General features: G+C 39.2%; 1 protein-coding gene across 3 annotated transcripts in view; it reads left to right on the forward strand.

Moving 5' to 3' along the window:
- Window positions 1-20,113, forward strand: part of GPATCH2 (G-patch domain containing 2) — a 145,665-nt gene that overhangs the window by 121,032 nt on the left and 4,520 nt on the right. For 2 of the 3 annotated variants that reach the window (XM_084828785.1, XM_084828786.1), the window contains one exon: window positions 8,157-8,239. The exons of the other annotated variant lie outside the window; for it this stretch is intronic. In XM_084828785.1, the coding sequence (XP_084684911.1) occupies window positions 8,157-8,239 (83 nt within the window). The remainder of the gene's footprint in view (window positions 1-8,156; window positions 8,240-20,113) is intronic. 3 annotated transcript variants of the gene reach the window in all.

Raw genomic sequence — 20,113 nt, forward strand, 5'->3', positions numbered from 1 at the left:
GCACTCTTCAACACTGTAGCCCAGCCTTCCCCAACCCGTTGCCCTCCAGATGTGTTGAACTATGACTCCCATCATCCCAGGCCATCATGGGAGTCATAGTCCAGCACATCTGGAGGGCACCAGGTTGGGGGAGGCCGCTGTAGCCAGTGGGAGGGTTCACAGATCACGCTAGATCACCCTGCAAACAAGCCACCATGAGTTGGTTGTTCGCTTGCTAACCTGACAGACAATCAGACTTGCTGCGGCTTGTTTCCCCCTCATTCCCCTTCTGTCCTCCCACCTGCTCCAGTATGTATCCCAGGTGCCCAGCAGCAGAACTGCTCATTGCCTCAGTCCCTACCTTGGTTTTTGCTGCTCTGGCTAGCCAGATCTATAGTCGTTCCTGAAAACCAACACCAAAGTCTCCCTGCTGGGTTCAGACAACACAACAAGCCACCATGAGTATCAACCCTAAAACAAGCCATGGGTTCTCAGGGTAGCTTGTTTGTGAAAAATAAAGCACCCTGTGGAAACCATGCCAGGTTCACATAACACGACAACCCACCATGGGAAATCAGTCATGGTGGGTTGTCATGTCATGCAAACCAAGTCAGTAATAGCAAAGAAGCTTCTGGAAATATTCTATCTTGGATGTCAAGCTTAAATTACTGAAAACTGGAAGACATTCACATCAATTGTAAATCTTTCCAGAAGGCATGTGACCATTACTATTTGTATTGTAACACCTAAAGCTGGGTTTCAGGATACTGGCCATGGTCCTGCAAATGATAGCTACAAGCATAGTCATGCTTTCCCATTGATGACAATTACAATATATTATACTTGCCAGCAGGGTTGGCAGGGAACAAAGCTGCATATTTGGTTCCCTGGATTGGTAAGTCACTGCCTTAATAGACAATGTAACATTTTATTTGTTTGTTTGATTGACTGATACCCCACCTTTCTACCAAAGAAATTGCGCTCATGGCAGCTGACAGTAATAAAAAAATTTTGTACACGCCATCACCACACTATTTTTTAAAGGCTGTAGGAAAACACCCAGTCATAAAAAGCTTTTATGAGAAATGAAACTTTGCAGGATTTTTGCTGAACTTTATGAGACTTGAGTACATGATGCTTTTCCTGCACTGTAGGAAAATGAGTGTGGCACCATCATGTCTGAAGTCAGTGTAAAGGTTTATCTTTGTGCAAAATGTGTACATTAAGAAATTAGTGTGCTGTGAGTTCATGGCAAAACTTTGTACCAGCATAAATATGACACTGTGTTTGGGATATTTCCCCTACATAGGATATGCATCATCTATGATGCGTTCCCTAGTAATCTGTGCAAGTTTAGCAAACAGACATATGATCTGGTTCACACATAACGCTAACCTATGGGTTCTTTAACCCATGGGTTATTGAATTCTGGGTTGTCATGATGTGCAAACTCGGCTGTGCTAACAAACCATGGTTTGTTAACCATGAACAACCCAGAAAGAGAACCCATGGTTTGTTGTTGGGTTGTGAACTCTGGGTTGCTTAAACCATGGGCTATCATTATGTGTGAACCCAGAACCTGTAGGTTGTTCATGCATTGATTCGCCAGGCTTCATAGGTGGCAGGCAAGAGTGGTAAAAGCAAACAAACAGCCACTCTTCGTGCCAGTACTACAGTGCTGCAAAGGCATTTGGGATACAGGGAAGAACCGGGTGAAGGAGGAGGGAAACAACAGAGGGAAACAAGCTGAGAAAACAGGCTGTGGTTTGTTTGATTGTCTGTCAGACAAACCCGGGGTAGGGCAACAAACCATGAGTTAACCAGTCATGAGTTAGCATTATGTGCGAACCAGATCTTTGTGTGCTTCATGATAAATAAACCAAATGGTAATTTTAGATTGAAAGCTTTAATAACATCACAGTATTTAAAAGCTGAGATCATGATTCTTAGAGAAGGTATTGTCTTGCCTTTAAAAGGTGGGGTTAAAGCAAGAAATGCATAAAGGGGAAGGGGAAAAGCCCTTATGCTACCAGAGAGTCCCACTTGGGGTGGAAATTAACCCTAAAGTATACTAAACTCCACATCCCATTAAACACGTTGCTTAACAGTGCATGCATTTTTAAATTGCAAATAGCAGCTGCAGTGAGCTTAACCTTTTTCTCCCCTGCTGTATTCTTGATGAAAATTGCCTTTCCAAAGGTGTCATTTTCGTTTGGGGCAAAGCCCCCATTGTCACCAATGGAAGCTTTCCTCCCAATGTAAATAGCAAGAAGGGTGATATTCATTGGGACTGTGGTAAGGGAGGAAAGGATTAAATTCACACTAACCCAGCCATTGTGATTCCAATCCTGACTGGGCAACCAGACCATAGCAGCTGCTATTTACTGTTTAAAAAAAGATACACAAAATGTTAAACTACATTTTTAATGGCATGTGCAGATTGGCATTTGTGCCTTAAACATGATAGCTGCACTCATATCTATGTTTCACATAACAGAGAATTTTCCTAGTGTCAATTTTCCTAGAGTACAATGATGGCAACAGTTATTTGAAAAAGTCACAGGAAATACTTATTTACCACGCAACATAATAAGGTATGAAATTAAATTATAAGGATAGCAGACTTTCAACAGAGAGAAAAAAAACAATGTTGTCAGCATCAAATAGCAGATGTGACGTATGTTGGTAAAGCGGCTAAAGAAATTGCCTGATGACATGGCAATACCTGTTAATGGCAATAATATATTTCCAGTTGTCGTCATAAATTCTTTCCTGGTATTCCTTCTCTGTCTCCAAATAGCCTCTCTTATTCCTCCTATTCTGGTAATTACTTGCATAAAGAAAACAAATACTAAATATTGTACACAAAAGGTAAGCATTCTTTGGAAAAACTGCTGCCAATTTTTTTTAATCTTCTGTTGTTGTGTGTTCACTTAATCTCAGAAGGCATGACAATAGCAAGTATATATATTTGGTGTACTAGTGTAAGTTCACACTAGTCTGGCTTTTTCAGCCCTTTTCTTTCCCTCTGCCACAACTTTGCCGCTGCTGTGACACTTGCAGGCCTGCTCCACTGTTGTGCAGCTGATGCCCTGTCCAGGCTTATATTTTTCTTAGTGACAGTGAGTGTTCTTGCCAAATGCCAGGGACCATAGTCACATCTGTTTGTCTCCCGAGCTTGTCTGAGGCTGCTCAGGAACACTTTTTATCCAGGGGGCAGCTTTAACTAGGCCTAATACTCTGGAAAGCCCTGTTTGTAAATGCATACAAAGAGGCGACAAGTTTCTGTTGTCTTTCCTTTAAAATTATTCCCTTTGACACAACTTGCTAGAGTCCCTGTCACCAGCACATCAACAGCCAAGTTTTCAGGCAAGGTGGTCTTAACAAGTTCTATCGCCCCTGCCAAATAGCATGCCTAGCTTCCTGCCAGAACACTATTTATACATGATAGCTTGCAGCAATCTATGGATAAGTAGAGAGGAATCGGGGGAATTAGCTGTTTGTAATCGTCAAGTCTGTGGATCTGTGTTAAGGAAAGTACAGGCAAGGCTGCTCAGAGCCTCTTCTCTTTTGCCATGTCCTGTTGAAGGAACTTAACAATTGGATTCAATAAATCAGGAGAAAGAATATTTCTTCTAAATAAAAGGTGGATGTTTTGCTTAGTTTCTTTCCCAGAATATTGTTGATTGATTGGTTGGTTTTTAAGCATTTATTCCCTGTTCTTCAGCCAACAAGGCTCCCAGAGAGGCTTATATAAAATCAATAAGAATAATAACATATTAAAACAGTAAAAATAAGCTATTTCAAGAGCTGACAATGATGGCTGCTTTCTTCCTTTCCCATTCACAGGGCATTTCATTCTAATGGCCTATAGGAAGGGCCCAGTCCCAAAGGCAGTAGTGATACCTGCAATCTAAACTTGCATTAAAAGTTAGGTCATTCATATACAGTAGACTGAGCCTTCTTCATAGTTTCAAGTCAGTATAGTCCATGCCAATCATGGCAGGCCTGAATATAGTACTGTTATTGCCTTTTGTTTTTCTTATTAATTCAGCAGTATATATCAGTGTGGAGGAAAACCTCTGTGGAAAGCATATGCTGCTTGAAAATGAAATGGTTTATTTCATAGTACACCTTAAGACTCGGGGCTTGTTTGCAAGCTACAAGTCGCAGTGAAAACTAGATGTACAAGTGAGCTAATACTTTTGCTTTCCACCATAAATTGGAATTACAGTGTATATGCGCGTGCACGCGCGCACACTGCAAATACTCTTACACATCCGCTTTTCACCTTTAGTTGTTAATATGCAAAGCAGCCCTTAGCCTTAGACTGTGAATTTGACCAAATTGATTAACTTCTTTTGAGAGGGCAGGGGAGATTTTTAATAATAGTTGTTTTTTCCATTCTTTATGATAATACTCAATTGTTTTTAGCATGCAAAAAAACCCTACTGCTTTTCCTCAAAACGGCAAAACAAAACAAAAAATCCTCTCACCTTGGCTAGTGATCAAATTCTTGTGCTTTGCAAAGACAAATGATTCATTTACACTGAAGAAACATAGCCGCCTTTCAGACATTCATTGATTTTAAATTAAAAAGGAACTGCTCTGTTCTACACAAAGGGTGACAACAATAACAAAGTAGCCCTTACTTAGTGTTATTTGTTGCAACTTCATTGCATGTGCTGACAGAGAAACAGGGACGGGAGGATCCAAATTCCATAATCTAACTGTTCAATAATCTGGATATCTCAATGCGGTATAACAGATAATCAATGTGAGCAGAATTACTCAAGCACACTAGCTGTTATTCCTGGAGCTAGGGTCTTCAGGTTCAATTGGCTGACTTTATTAATTTTTATCTTTCATCCTACTTGAATTCTTGTTTCCCTCCTTCCCATTCCTTCTCAGACTCCGTTCATTATAACAATCCTGACAAATGCTATTATACTGTGAGCTGTGCTCAGAAGTCTCTTGCTTTCAGTGACCCTGCAATAATACTAGGACCTGCTATGAAGGGGGGAGGGGGGCTTAATGTTTCTTTGTCTGCGTTATATTAGGTCTCATATATTCTTTACCTACTGGTGTATAGTCCACTTTTGGACCAAGATAGGACATGACTTTAGCAAATCTACAAGCCCTTATTTTTAAACTTTGGCATTATTACATTTCAGTTTAGACATCTTCAGACTGTGACTGATGTAACATAAATTGTAAGGATATAATAGACATCTGGTTTATTTCCTGAGGAAATTCTAAGTATAATTTGAGCACTTTTCTGTGGTCCCCAATTAAAAAGGTTGCATAGTGATCTATATATGAACAGAAGGCTACCTGAATTCCCATTTTCCAGAAAGTAACCCCCTCTGTCCATGCTACCCCAAAACAGAAACTGACACAGTGTGAGGAGCTGCTGGTGGGTGTTGATATGTATTCAAAGACCCCTAAGTAACCTTAATTTCATGATACTGGAGCTTTGTATTTCACCAATTAGAAAAGATTGAGGGCCAAATTAGACATAATAGTGGAGGACTTGCATCTTTTCACATTTGCATCAGAAAGGAAGCCACCTCCTCCTGTGCCTTAGCTCCCTACAGTCATCTGCTCCAGTCATGTTTCCCCATTCCTAGCTCATTTCCAGTATCAAAGCTGGGAGCAGAGAAAAGTGGTTGGAGCAACGGACTGCATGGAAGTAAGGCACAGAAGGGGGGAAATTCCCACACTCCTTAAACTGTTAAAGTAATGGTCCCATCATGTTTCATTTGGCCTTCAATTACTGAAGAATCTGGAGCTATTTTTGCAAGCTTTGCATACTCTTTTGAATGTGTACTTTGACTTACGTTGTATATCTGCTCCTTTGCCTACTATGGACCTACAGTACTATATTGTTGATCTCAAACTTAGGGTTGGGGGGGGGTATTCTTTATGCATTTGTTCTGACACTGGTTATATCCAGTGTTAGTCCTACTTAGAGTAGGCCCATTGAAGCTTAAACTAGACTAACATTGGATACAACCCTATGACTTTATTCTCCATGTCATTTCATTAGTGAATTTTAATTATTAGTTAGTAGCATTAGAATTCAATTTAAGCCGAAATTTTGCAATAAGAAGCTCATGATCTGAGCCACAGTCAGCTCCAGGTCTTGTTTTTACTGACTGTATAGAGCGAAAGATTGAAGGCAAAAGGAGAAGGGGACGGCAGAGGATGAGATGGCTAGATAGCATCACCGATGCAATGAATATGGACTTGAGCACACTCCGGGAGAGAGCGCAGGACAGGAAGGCCTGGCGTGCTATGGTCCATGGGGTCACGAAGAGTCGGACACGACTGAACAACAACAAGCATTAGAATTCAAAGCTCTATGTGATTACCAGATTCTGCTACTGCTACATAAAAAGCTATCTTGGTCCATTAGAAAAGTTTGAAAATCTGAAAGTAGACAAGGCAAACCAAAAAGTTACAGCCAACCAAAATGTCACAAACTCCATCTTAAGACTGTGGCTAAATGCAGACTTCGTTGCTTCAACCTTATGCCAGCGTTTTCTCTTCCCTCTCCTCCACTCTTTTTTTGCTTAACATCTAGCCTAAGTGATCTGAAGAGCTTGAAAGCTTGCTCTCTATTTTGTGACATTTTGATTGGTCCTAATAAAGGTATTGCCAACTGTAGATTTTTAAAATGATTCTGCAAGTGAGTTCTCAGTCCTTATGTTAGAACCTTCAATATAAGATCTGCCTTGGACAAGGGTTCTACCTTCCTGGATCACTTTGGATCATTGGACTAGTTCTCTTATCAGTTTTCCCATAAGTATAGAGCCAAATATATAATTATAATCATCTTGGAGATAGCAAAAGCTTTGCTCCCAAGTTTCTATGCTGCTCCTCCTGCCAAAGATCCAGAGAGGGAGTTAAAAACTGAACTCAGGAATTGCTGTTGTGTGCTATGGCTGTCTGTTAATGAACTAAGCTATAAACTAATATTGTCTGGGTCAAGTATTAAGTTACAAACATCTTGCTTTCTTTTCCTTTTGACTACAACATTGGGGGGAGGGGCGTTATATCTGTTAAAAATTTAACATGTTAGTTCTGATCTGGGGAGATTCTAATAGCTTTGTCTCCCTCCCTATTAATGTCTTTGTTCTTTCCGTCAAGTATTTGAGAGTACAAGAACCCTTTCAGAGAACTGCATAGCTAGACATTGAAAGCTGACAGGGTTATAGTCTGTACCCTAGATAGATTTCTGGGCCGAAGCAACTGCTTCCCATAGTTACTAAGAGTCTCTACTACCTAGCAATCCAGTACACGACAGGGTTACCTTTTATAGTGTTTTAGACTGGATTTAGTCCCAGAGTTAAGCTTGAGTAATTAGACCCCCATCTAATCAAGGTTTATCCATGATGCCTGTGATTCTAAGGTAAGAAGACAGGTCAAAACTTCTCCAAAGGATGTTAGCAGGAAGTTTGTAAAGCTATGAACAATGTGGAAACAAGATGGGGGGGGGGGGATTACCCCTCTTCCATTATACCAGAACTCTGAATCATCCAATGAAATAGATTGGATGTCTATTCAGGACAGACCAATAGAAGTAGTTCTTCTCACCATGCATAATTAGAATTCTTTATTAGAAGATGTAGGAAGTTGTGATTAACAACTTGAGAGTGAAGCAAAATACTGTTCTTTGTGCATCTTATTTCAAAATTCAAAAGGCAATTAAAAAGAAGGCAGCTTTGTTTGCCATGAGTTTATATCCTGTGAAGCTTGTTAACTTAAAAGAAAACTGATGTTTTTGCAGTAGTAAATGTTATTCCAACAGCAGGCATCAGTAGCCAATTGATAACTCACTAGGAATATTGTGATCACTTTAGATAATTAATCTGATGTGTTGCCTTGTCAGTAGCATCAGTGTTTCATTTTATGTTGAGTCAGAAAGATTGCAAGTTTGAAATTTCAAAAGCATTTCTTTTATATTATTTATTTCAGCAGCTATTTATACTGCTGCTTCATTCGGAGTACTTGTCAACAAACATAACTAGGTTTCAATATCAGAAGGATTCTAATGTGCCACTCCATCTTTATCAAGACTGTTTTAAATAAGCTGCAGATTTTACTATATTAATTACTCTAAATAGTTATTTCCTTAACGTTTGTTAATACATCTCTCTGGTAATTGCTTACAGACAAACAAGTGTCCATTTAGGATCATTATGTATGGGTGATATCAAACGAAGGAGAAAAGCTGCACCACTGCCAGGACCTACTGGTAAGCAGATGCACTGTGATGACATACCACAATTCGTAAGTCTGCAGAACAACATGAAGAGAGTGAGAGAAGTTCTGTTTCTCTCACCAGAAGATAACTAGGCTCAAGATGTTTTGCAGTCATTTTAACGCATGTTTTTAAGGATGCAATCCCCTTAAGGCCACTAGGCCAGTACTTGGGAGTAAGTTCTATCAATGTTACTGGGTCTTGTTTCTGAGTAAATGTGCAAGGCACTGCAGTCTAAGAGTTTGTGTAAAAAAAAAAAAAACACTATTGCAACTTAACACTGAAAACAATGTGAGGAATGGTGCAGCTCATCCCATGTCCTGGCATCGTTGGTCCTGATCTGTTCTCTGTTGCCTGCTTTCTGCATCTGGAAAATTAATACTCCCCAATTCAGATCATGGCTACAGCAGGGGGAAAGGGTTAAAGCCCTCACCCACCCTGCCAGAGCTCTGGTCTGGCTCCCAGCCCCTTCATGTGCCAGCAAAAAATGAATGCATAGCAGCAACTAAAATTAAGTACTGTATATTTTCTCACTCCTGTAGTTTAGAAGCAAAGATCTGTAAATCCCTAGCTAGGAAGTCATGAGTTTGGATGAATAGCTGTATTTGTGCAGCCCACATTCTCTCTCCACTTTTGTCTATGCTTTCTTATACCACCGTACCATAACCTAAGCTCACCTTTACTGCACTTGCTTCTCCACTAGTCCTGCCCTACCCTTTTGAGCAGGGTACTGTCTGGGTGAATTCAGATGAGCAGGTTTTCCTGCCAGCATGCATTCATGTGCATTGGACAAACAGGTTCTATTATGACAGTATTCAATGCACAATAAATTCTACTGCCAGTGTTCATCGTATAGGGTAGATTTCATGCAAAGAGCACAAGTTTAATGCACTGGATGTTTGCTTTCCCCCACTCCAGGCAAACTAGTGTTGCTTCATTACCAAGATGTGATGACTGGAAAAGTCACCACATGTTGCAGGAAAGGCATGTAAATCCATCTTCTGTCTTGCTTAAATTGTAAGCCTTCAGTCAAAGACCATGCCATATGGGTGTTCTGTACAGTGCTTAGCTCATAGCTGATGCTTAATCTTTAATATTGTTTGCTCAGTACTTAATGTCAGTACTCATAAGAATCTGAGTTCACTATGGAGTATCTGCATATTGCATACAAAAGAATGTTCAGATATATCAGAAGAAGCTCTGAGTCAAACTACACATCATGTTAATCATGTAGCATATTGCTGAGGCTTATCTCTTTTGTTACTCTAGACTAAGGGCACACACAATTTAGATCAGGACCACTGTGCAAAGGGAGGGAAGGATTAAATCTTCCCTCTTCCCGCTGCTTGCTTCCCAAAATTCCGCTCCCCACCATTCACACATGCATGTGAGGGGGGTGTTAAAAGAATAAGTCTCCATTGGCATCAATGAGCAGAGAACTCTAGAGTTTAAAAAAAAGATAAGCCTCGACTACACAGTATACAATTTACATAGCATGTAGTTTGACCCTCTGTATTTAAGTTGAACTTTAGACACTGATGAAGGACTTCTATTCATTGTCTGGCTATAGTTTTGCTATAGGTCTTGTTCTATGTATGTGTGAAAGTTACTGTACTGCGCATGTCAATAAGGAAACACATTTATGAAGTGTCTACACAAATATAGTTCGTAGATACAATTAGAGCTGCCTGTAAAGCTGTTCCCTGAAGTCAGTCAACTTTGGCATTCCAGTAGAATGGCTTTTGAGAGTGTTTCAGTCATCACTGACAGCAACAGACCACAAATAGTCGAAAAAATATTGCTAAAGCACCTTAGTGGCAGTAACATGGAAAAAAGAAAATGTCTAGGTCAGGTCCTAAGACTCTGAACATATGTGTAGTGGGAAGGAAAATGTTTAATGGCTGAGGAGAGGATAATATAATTATTTCTACAAGGTGATTTTAACTTCACAATTTGCAAGTGACAGAAGGAAGTCATTTTGTCAAGTGTATGTGCATATAAAGCATCCTAAAATTAAATTTAGCTTTTTACATGTTACATTTTTTTTTACATTTTTAGCCCAGGTTTCCAACCATTCAGTATCTTATTCTGTTTGTATAAGCTAAAATGCATAACATTTTGGGTTGCGACAAATGTTATAAGTAGTCTACTATAGCTTTCTGATTTTTTTCATTGCCATAATTTTACAGTATTTAAGTGACTTCTGTGCAGTTTTGGTTTTGTTTTTTAAATAAGAGATTCAGAATGGGCTTTGAGATTGATAATTATATTACTGCTGTACAAGGGCCAACTCATGGAGTAAGAACAGAGGAAAGTGCAGAGAGGCTCCATGTATTAGAGATTACCACAGTAGATATGAGCATGAACTGTGAGCCACAGATACTTCTGGTTCAAATCTCAGTTCAGCCATGAACTCATTAGATGGCTCCAGGCAAGCCATTGTCTTTTAGCGCACACACACACACACACACACACACCTGCCTTTCCCCATAATATGAAGGCACAAACAGTGGGCTAGCTCTGCTGCAGCTACCGCAGCATCCAATCCTGGGAATGGTTGGGAGAGTCATCCAGCTAGCCCTGCTGTCAAAGCCTCGAAATGATGGCAGTCCTACCAGACAGCTATACCTGTAAAGACCTGTAAGAGATCAGATCCAGGATGGGGAAAGGTCAAGGCCCCTGCTGCCCCCAGGATCACAATGCAAGTGTTCTTATGTATGGCCGCTTTACACTGGGCAGGGGTGGATATTGCATTGTTGTGATGACTGAGCGTAAAATGACAGGATCCATGGGCCTGATTTTATTAAGTGCTTAATTTCTAGAAAATGAGATGCGGTGACTCACATTAGTCTGCAAACAATAGCCCCTGCAAACAATAGCCCCTGCAAACAATAGCCTGCACACACACATAATTCTACTAGCAAGTTACATTCTACAAAGAGTAAATAACAGGGAGAGCTATGGCCTCTAGGCAGAGTCTGGGGGGCCATAAGAACCATGCTGGAAACCTCAAAGGAAAGGGAAAGGGAGCGTGCTAGTGAGAGGGGAGGGGACGGCTTATGCCATAACCCTAGGTCTCCCCAGCCTCCTTCCCTCCCCTTCCCCGACACCTCAGATAGATGGACCAAAACACCTGTCTAGGTAGAATACAGAGTGGGAGACACAGCAGAGGCAAAGAGTGCTTCCTCCGCACCTCCCACTCCGCAGTGGATACTCATAAGCCTCCAAGTACGGAGGCTTACGAGTATCAAGGGTGGATCTGACAGGACTGCACCCTAAGATACAAAAATTAATCTGCACTAAAATACTGTTGTGAAGTATAAAGGCAATCCTGAATCCAGTCAAATGTGTTTTTCCCCCTTTGACATATGTGTGACTGCATATATACCTCACAGTGGTGTTTAAATATAATTTAATTCTTCTATCTTATTTATTCATTTATTTAGATATTTATTCAACCTTATCCTAAAGGCTCAGATCTTGCAGAAATAACTACCTCATAGTAATATGGCTCTCACAAGCCCATGAAGAAAAGATTTCAGTTGCCACATTCATAAATGTCCATTGATGACAAATGGTTTTTCCTATCTTTGTATGCAGTATGTTGAACAGTCTTATTTATGTATGCTTGTTTGGAGGATAGATAGTATGATGGAGCTAACAAACTGTTGGAATTAGGTGTTTGTATATTTGTGAATCCTCTGTTCAGCACCTGTGCCACTATGTACTTTCAGATACGTTACAAAGCTGCAGCCTACTGAGGCTAGAAGTGTTATTGGTTAAACATTTATTAATTGTGACAAGAACACCCAATTTATTTCAGCGCTCTGGCTTATTTACTGCTCTTTCACCTTTGTATTTTGTATTGAAAAAGTAAAATGAATATTGATAGAGTTAGCTATTGATTTCTAAATTTATAGCCTGTTCTCAGCCTTGAGACAAAGTCACATACCAATAGTGCCATGTGTATTAGTAACAATGGATGTAGATTTACTCTTACAGCAATGAGAAACTGTTGAAGCAAGAAACTTTTAGCAGTGGAGAGCATTTTATAGTTTGAAAAATGTCATCTGTAAAGGTGAACTAAAGCAGTGAAGAAAATAAGGTGAATTCTATCAGAAAATTCCAGTCAACAGCTGAAGTAATAGGGCCCTAATCTGTATTTTTTCTTGAAACGGGAAACATTTGACTTTTATAGTCTATGATAAAGCTTCTTTTTTAACACTGCAGAAACAAACCAGTGAAGGTACCAACTGAAACAAAAAATGGTACTTATATATTGCCTACAGTTTACATACAACCTTCTAAAAATGACAAAGAATAGTTGAAATGCATTGTTTCTCTTAGGGCAGCCATGAATTTGTTTCAAGAAATAAATACCTAAAGGAATTGATGACTAGTGAAGCAATATAGCTTCTGATATGGGAGCATGTCATTCTGAATGCCTTTGTCGACTTGCTAACCACCTGAACGGTAATACTATTCGGTATGGATCCTTAAGAGGCTTTATTGAAAAACAGTGTGTCCTTGAGTTTTTGAGTGTGTACACGCTCACAGAACAAGTTTTGTGCTTTTATTGTTGAAAGCATTCTACTTGGAATGTGATTAGGGAAGCAGGACACTAAAGTAGAGTCCATTTTTTAAAACCAAATTAGCGTTGTGTATATGACAGGCAAGAGACACTCCACTCCTTCTGAACTTAAGTGTGTGTGTATACACACATATTCAGACAGGTTGTGAATGGGTGTTTAGTTTTGTTATTCAACTCTCCTTTAAAGTGAGGTACCCTCAGCTAAGCCTGTGTTTCTAAGACTCCAAGGAGACTGTAGATTCACCCAGAACTTTCTCCTATTAGGTAGGACTTCCATAGCTGACTGTATATTCTACACCCTGTGCTTCCCTGGAGACCAATTGTCTCCATCTCCTGGATTGCTTCCCGTATATTGTTGTGAACTGCCCAGAGAGCTTCGGCTATTGGGCAGTATAAAAATGTAATTAATAAATGAATGAATGAATGAATGAATGAATGAATGAATGAATGTCCATCATAGGAATAAACCTAACAGATGTAGAGCATTTCTTCATCACACTTCTCCAAGTGACTGACTCTTCTACATCCTCCTCCTCCAAACATCTGGCTTTCCTTACTCTTCCTTCTATGCCAGCCTTCCCCAACCCAGTGTCACGGTGTCCTCCAGATGTTATAGGCTACAACTCCCATCATCCCTTGTCCATTATTTTTTTAATGTTCTCCACCATACAAACCAAGCTATGTTTTGTACATATAAGTGAATGATCCCAACAAAACCTAGTCACTTTGGAAAATCTGTGAGGAAAGCCTTGCCAGTGTGTGAGAGCAATATAATCACACCTGATACCACAGCCATATAAACAGACGGTTCTCCTCTAATTCCTTATGGGAAAAGGTGTACAGAGACACAAAGATAGTGCCAGCCCTGCAAACCAATTCAGTATATAAAAGCCCAGGCTGGTATGCATGGAGGTAACTCAAAAGCATGTTTCTTGTTAAATGTCGTGCTTCTCCCTGTCTCTGTTTAGACCAGAGATTTCATTCTGATCTTCTCCCCGAATCTACACACAAAGAAGATAACAAAATGTGGTTAACAAGTTTTGGCACAGAAGTTAATGTTCAGGCATTAAAAGTACAGGAAAGTTTTTCTTGACCATTTGCTTTTGGAGCTGCCTCTTTAAATTGCTATATAATTTGCTGCTGCTCCACACATTGTGCATATCCTAGTTAGCAGTGCCTAGTATAGGAAAATAATGGAACTGCATACAAATCTTCTAGTGTTTGTCTTGTGTGTGAAATGGTCCTGAGAACACCCAAATGGCTGAAGCTTACTTTTGATCTTTCCCAGATAGAAGTCAGCAAATGCTGGCATAAACAGTAGCACAAAGTTAGTAGATAACCTTTGTTCAAAAATGAATGCTTTACTGTTTTGTCTGGTTTGGTAGACTACGTGCCATGTTTCAGGCTGATGCACTTTAGCTTGACTTGTATTATCAACTCGATTTTTTTGTAAGAATGTGTTTTCATGAAAAATCTGACAGATACTCAATTATGGCGTGTAATATCAAGTACTGCTATAAGGTCATCATGACTCTCTTTAACAAGGTAATCAAAAGGCTAAATGTTTTCATTCCATTTAAAAATTGCCAGCAAAACTATTTTGCTGACGTCTAATATGGTGGTAATTAAAAATCAGACTTGAATATGCACAGTGCCAAAATGATGATTTGAAAATACTGTGATTATACTATTCCAGCAGAGGTTACCCAGGCCTGGCTTGCAGTGAAGGTCAGCTTTCTGATCTGTGTAAGGAAGAAAGACAGATTTGGGTTAGCTGGATAAGCTGGAGCAAACTTGCAATGCATTGGGCATGAGAGGTTGCTTCTAGTTCTGTTTATGGTTTATAATCCAATGTCTTTAAAACAAGCTTCCACACTATCAAGCAAAATTTTCTGTTGGGATTGTATGAGCAGCCTAATTAAAGATTCTGTCAAAAGAAATGAACCACTAAAACTGTCTGTAACTTCAATGACGTGAATAAGCTTAGATGCCATGAGCCCCAATACACAGTGCTGTATTGCGAAATTTCAGCAAGCGTCTGAGACCCCTCTTCCCAAAATGAGGTTCCTGTGCTACTTAACAAGATGCTATTGAAACTTGGGGGGGGGGGGAGTCAGAAATGCTCTTTGGTGTGGCTTGAGGATCTGCTTGCTTAAGAAAAAGGAGAAGCTCCACTGAATGCATCAAGTTGTCTTATACTGAATCAGGCCTTTACTTAGCACTGTGTTGTCTACCACTCCAAATGATTCAGGCACAAGTTGTTCCCAGTGAATCCTTCACTTAAAAGGATTCCCAGCATCCTTTTAAGTGAAGATTCCAGGAAATGAACCTGGGACCTCCTACATACAAAACATATGCTCACCCACTGAACTAGCAATTCCTTGGGCGGGTGCATGCAAACCTTTGCTTGTGTTTACAAGAGTTCTTTAGATCTTATCTATTGGCTTTCCATTAAGAGATATAGACTAGCAAACGTGCTTTACATAAATGATGGAATAGCTGCTTCTAAAATGCCCAGAATGAGGAATACGCCCTATTTCTACACCATTTCACTGGAATCTTGTGCATGGAAAAATCTGAAGTGTGAATCTTTCCACCGTCTTCCCCCATTTGGCTTCTGCAGTGATTAGACTAGCTGTAAATGCTGGCACAAACACCTAATTTATTAAGGCTTTTACAGTTAGCACACCTCATGACATGGAGTCAAGTGGTGTACATTTTCAAAGGTTGAAAACTATAGGCTTGAGGAGAGACTGCCTAGTAAATATGGAAGGCCAGTTGGCCCTGAATTGACCAGTGGGAGATAGGACTAGAGCAGTGCTCTCCCAGAGGATTATGGTATCTTTACTTGGGACCTTGGCTCTTCAGGAGCAGACGAAAAGGCTTTACATTCTCAATTTGTTTCAGCCCTCAGGTTGATTTCTCAAAAGGTGGTCTTGATGACAGATAGTTCTATTAATGCTAGCATAGGAGTATGTGGATTGGATGAAGGCTGAAATACGCACACATTTGGGTATAAAGAGCTCACTTTATCTACAGTGCTCATGACAAAGTTGGTGTGATTGCATGTTGCCCACTTCACGCCTTGTGAGGCTTTCCATCGGTGAAGGCGCACTGAGGGAGTAGATTGATGGGCTACGCTTATGGAAACAACCACAGCAGGTGTATGTGGTGAGCATGTCTGTGCATTAGAAGTTTGCTATAGTTAACTGGATGACTTGAACAGTTTTTGAAAAAAGTAATGATTTTGTTTAAAAATCACATTCAGCTTGACAGCAAATAGCTGAAAGTGATCCTACTATCTGTGGAAACATTACATTTTTAAAAATACTTCTTCACACTGGTTTACTTGCTCTAAGGGATTCTTTAGGAAAAATAGTGGAGTGAAACAGTGTTTGGTTTTGAGAGCAACACTCTGATAGCACAGCTTTCCTGCATCAAGATCAAAGCCTACTGTTTTAGACCTTTTCATTTTGCTGGCTGGTTTAGCAGCCACAAATAGAGAACTGAAAGGAATACCCTGAATATTAAATGCCTTCAGAGAACAGGGGGAAAGGTGTACTAGGTTATAAAGTGAAGCAGCATGTATCTCCCCCTTTTCCATTGGCTGTTTATCCAACATCAATACAACACTTTAGGAGCCAAATTACTAAACAAGCTGCCAATTAGGCTTGCAGTCAGCTGGATAGATTAGTGGCTAAGAGAGGCAGATACAAGATTTTCATCTCTTGAGCCAATTACTCAAGTGAATTACCATCCACAGTGCTCCTTGGGAATTTAAGGCAGAAAGAGTAGCTCTGCTGTGATAGGCATAAGTGAGATCCAGGGTAGGGGGTCAGGGTTATCAGGCCACGTAGTGCAAAAATTGCCCAAGCAAAAAGAGATCCTTCTAGGAAAGGACTTAAAGGATTTAGGGCTGCCAGGAGTGCTAGAACAGAAAATAATAGTTGTGGGGTGTCATGCTGAAGCAAACTTGTTAAATTCACATGTGTTAATCTTTTAAAGGGAAAGCGAGAGCCTGGACTACTACAGTTATAATTCTTTCCTGTTTTGAACCAGAAAAAAATATATTCGGCATAAAATACTGCTGTCTTATGAAGAAATTATTGGACTTTGTTCCACTTTTTTATTATTGGACTTTGTTGTACATATTACTAAAATACTGGGCAAAGAATGTTAGATGATGATAAATCCCAAATTATTTAATTGGAAATATTCAGAGATTGCTGAAAATTGAACATCATATTAATTACAAAATTAAGAGTATCGGGTTTTGTAGACATACTGCCCTGTGTAAAATAACCAGTTTTTTCTTTTGTGCTAGAAAAGTTGTTATTATTATTTAAAAGTCCTTATTATGTTAGATTTCAAAACCACTTACACGTGGAGCTGGTACTTGCCAATCCAAACATTTAGTGCTGCACACATTCCCTGGAGCAAGTCCGATTGAACACACTGAGACTTACTTCTGAATAAAGATGTATAAGATCACTCTGAAAGGTGCAATTCTAAACAAACTTACTAGAGAGCAAGCCCTATTGAACCAAATAGGACTTACTTTTTGCACTTTTACAATGCAATCCTATGCATGTCTGCTGAGAAGTAAGCCCCATTGAATTCAATGGGATTTACTCCCAAGTAAGTGTGTATAGGCTTGCAAGTTAAATCAATTAACTGGTTAGATTTAAAGGTTTTTAACTGATTAACTGAAAAAGCACTCCCAATTAATCAGGAACCATTTGTTTTGAAATAATTATTTTTAATACAGGTTATTATTTTTAATACAAGTACTTATAAAAACTCTAGTTTTTAGGTGCCATTTTAAAACAAGCATTTTCTCTTCTTACACACATTAATATCACGCCAGCTACAACACATACATGCACTATTTAAAAATAAAACATGCTTCTTTCTTCAAAATAATTGTTTTATTCATATATGACATCTCATAATATTGAACACTAACATTTCTTTAATCAGTAGACAGTCCTCCAAAAGAAATCTAGTGCTAAAAATAGAATGTTCAAGTCCAAATGTATAACGTTTCCCCACTAAGCGTCTGTATAAATGAAGACATATGATGTTGTGTCTAAAAGATGCTCTCCTCCCGGGGTAGGCAACCTAATAAGCTCCAGAAATTTTGGACTACAGTTCCCGTTAGCCCCACCCAGGATGGCCAGTTATGGGAGTTGTAGTCCAAACCATCTGGAAGTCACCACTTTGCCTTCCTGTGCTCTAGTCCAAACCAAACCAATGTGCCCCATGAAAAGGGCATTCTTTTCCAGTCCAAGGTATATTAAACTTATTCATTATAGCACTTTCCTAAGCAGCATGATTTTTTTTATTTCTGTTAATGTAGCTGCTGTTCTATGGCCGTAGAGTGTTTACAGCTCACCAAGTACACCCAACTGAGTTCTTATGAACATGAAAAGGAAGAATGTTTTTTCAGTTGCTGAACTAGCATTGTTAAATTCATTAAAGAGGCCTTCTAGCAAATGGCTACAGTTTGTTTCAATTAGAATGTGAGCTTGACTTAATCATACCTGTGTCTCTGGACAGTTTACAAGACAAAGCTTAAAACCAAAAAAAACCCAGTAACATAGTAAAACATAATATAAAACCATAAGTTTAAAACAGAATAAAACCAAAGTAGTAACCAAGATAAAGGCCAGCAACAGTCCGAAGATCCAAAAATGCACTAACACAACTTTTTAAACTGAAAGTCTAAAAAGTCTGGAAAAATAAAGGGTCTTTACCTGGTGCTTTACCTATTGAAAATAAAATTCTTTCTTTTAATTGAGGCCAGTAGTATACTGAGCTGGTATGCTATTTTGCTTTGTTTTTACTATATACCAAATAAGTTTTAAAATTGGCATAGCAAATGCTACACGTTACAAATGTGACATTTGTATGTTGAAGTATAGACAAAGTTTCTGAAGTTCTTTTGTGTTTTGTGAGTCCCACATTCTCAAGCTATAGTATAATGCTATTTCTTAATATTAAGCAAATATAAAACCTGAACTTCGGCAAGCTGTTGTAGCCCAAAATGATTAAACAGATGTGAAGCCTGCAGCAGCATTAGACCTCTGATCTGATTTTTAGCTTACAGATGGAATTAAATTAATTCATGGCAATCCCTGTAAAATCAAGGGTATGGCATTGAATGCTAGTGCTCTGTTTAACCAGAATGTACCTGTTTCAACAGCTGTTGAGAAAAATTACATGCCTAATTTTCATAGAAATCTACCTTTAATGACATCATAAATATTATTTTGAAATAAAAATTTAATTGCAAGGTTTGTTTTCTCTCTCTGACTTTTTTTTAAAGGAATGTCTTGATTTACTATATACAAACTTTATTGCCTTTTGTTTTATGGGCTTTATATTAAGTCTCTAAAACATTTGCATACATAAGGATTGTCCCCAGAAACTGTGAGAGTATGCCTTGGTAAAAATTACAAGTTTGTATATTTTGGCTACCTGTTATCGCCCACTGTAGTCCCAGGCATTCTTTAACTTTTGCTTTGCCAATGAAACTTACTGGTCCAGTGAGTGCTTTCCTTTTACGTATGTCATGGCAACCACTCCAGTAAGCTGTCCGCTTATTTAGCAAATAAGGTATTATTTTTCTTGCAGCAATCAAATTTTGCCATTTCTAAAAAGTAGAAGGGCCTACATGCCACTGGAGCACCAGCAAATTATTTGCAAACAGCAGTAACTGCAGTTTCTTAGTTGATGGTCACTTAGAAATTCTGCCTTTCACAGGCCGTTTACATAGCTGCGTTTCTTCTACATGGCAAGAGCTGGCATTAATAATCATCATCATGATTAGAGTGTGCCTCCCCCCGCCCCCAGTACTTTCTTGGTAAATTTGCTGGGATGCTCAGTTCTGAAACAGCTTGTCAATAAGCTAAAGCAACAGTTTTATTGCATAGTACCTTGCAGCAATTTTTATTGCTTTGATGTACTAAGGTGAAGAAGTTGTTTTAATTAGGGTATATTAGTTAAGTCAGTTAGGGCACAATTCTATGCATGTTTAGACAGGAAAAAGTCCTACAACTCCCAGCATTCCCTACCCTGTTGTAGGACTTTTTTCTAAACATGCATAGGATTGCACCCTTAGTTTTCTGTCCCTTGCCTTGCAGCCAATGAGTACTGAGAATTTTTCCATGTCGTTGTTTCCCATCTATCTTAGGTGGTACAGAAGAACTGCAAGAAATAATATTACAGTAAGTGCTGCCTCAAATAGAATGCAATGCTCAATATAAGGCAAATAA

This window comes from Heloderma suspectum, chromosome 1 (genome assembly GCF_057233095.1).
Source record: "Heloderma suspectum isolate Gila_16-S chromosome 1, 16-S_ref, whole genome shotgun sequence".
Classification (NCBI taxonomy): Eukaryota; Metazoa; Chordata; class Lepidosauria; order Squamata; family Helodermatidae; genus Heloderma; species Heloderma suspectum.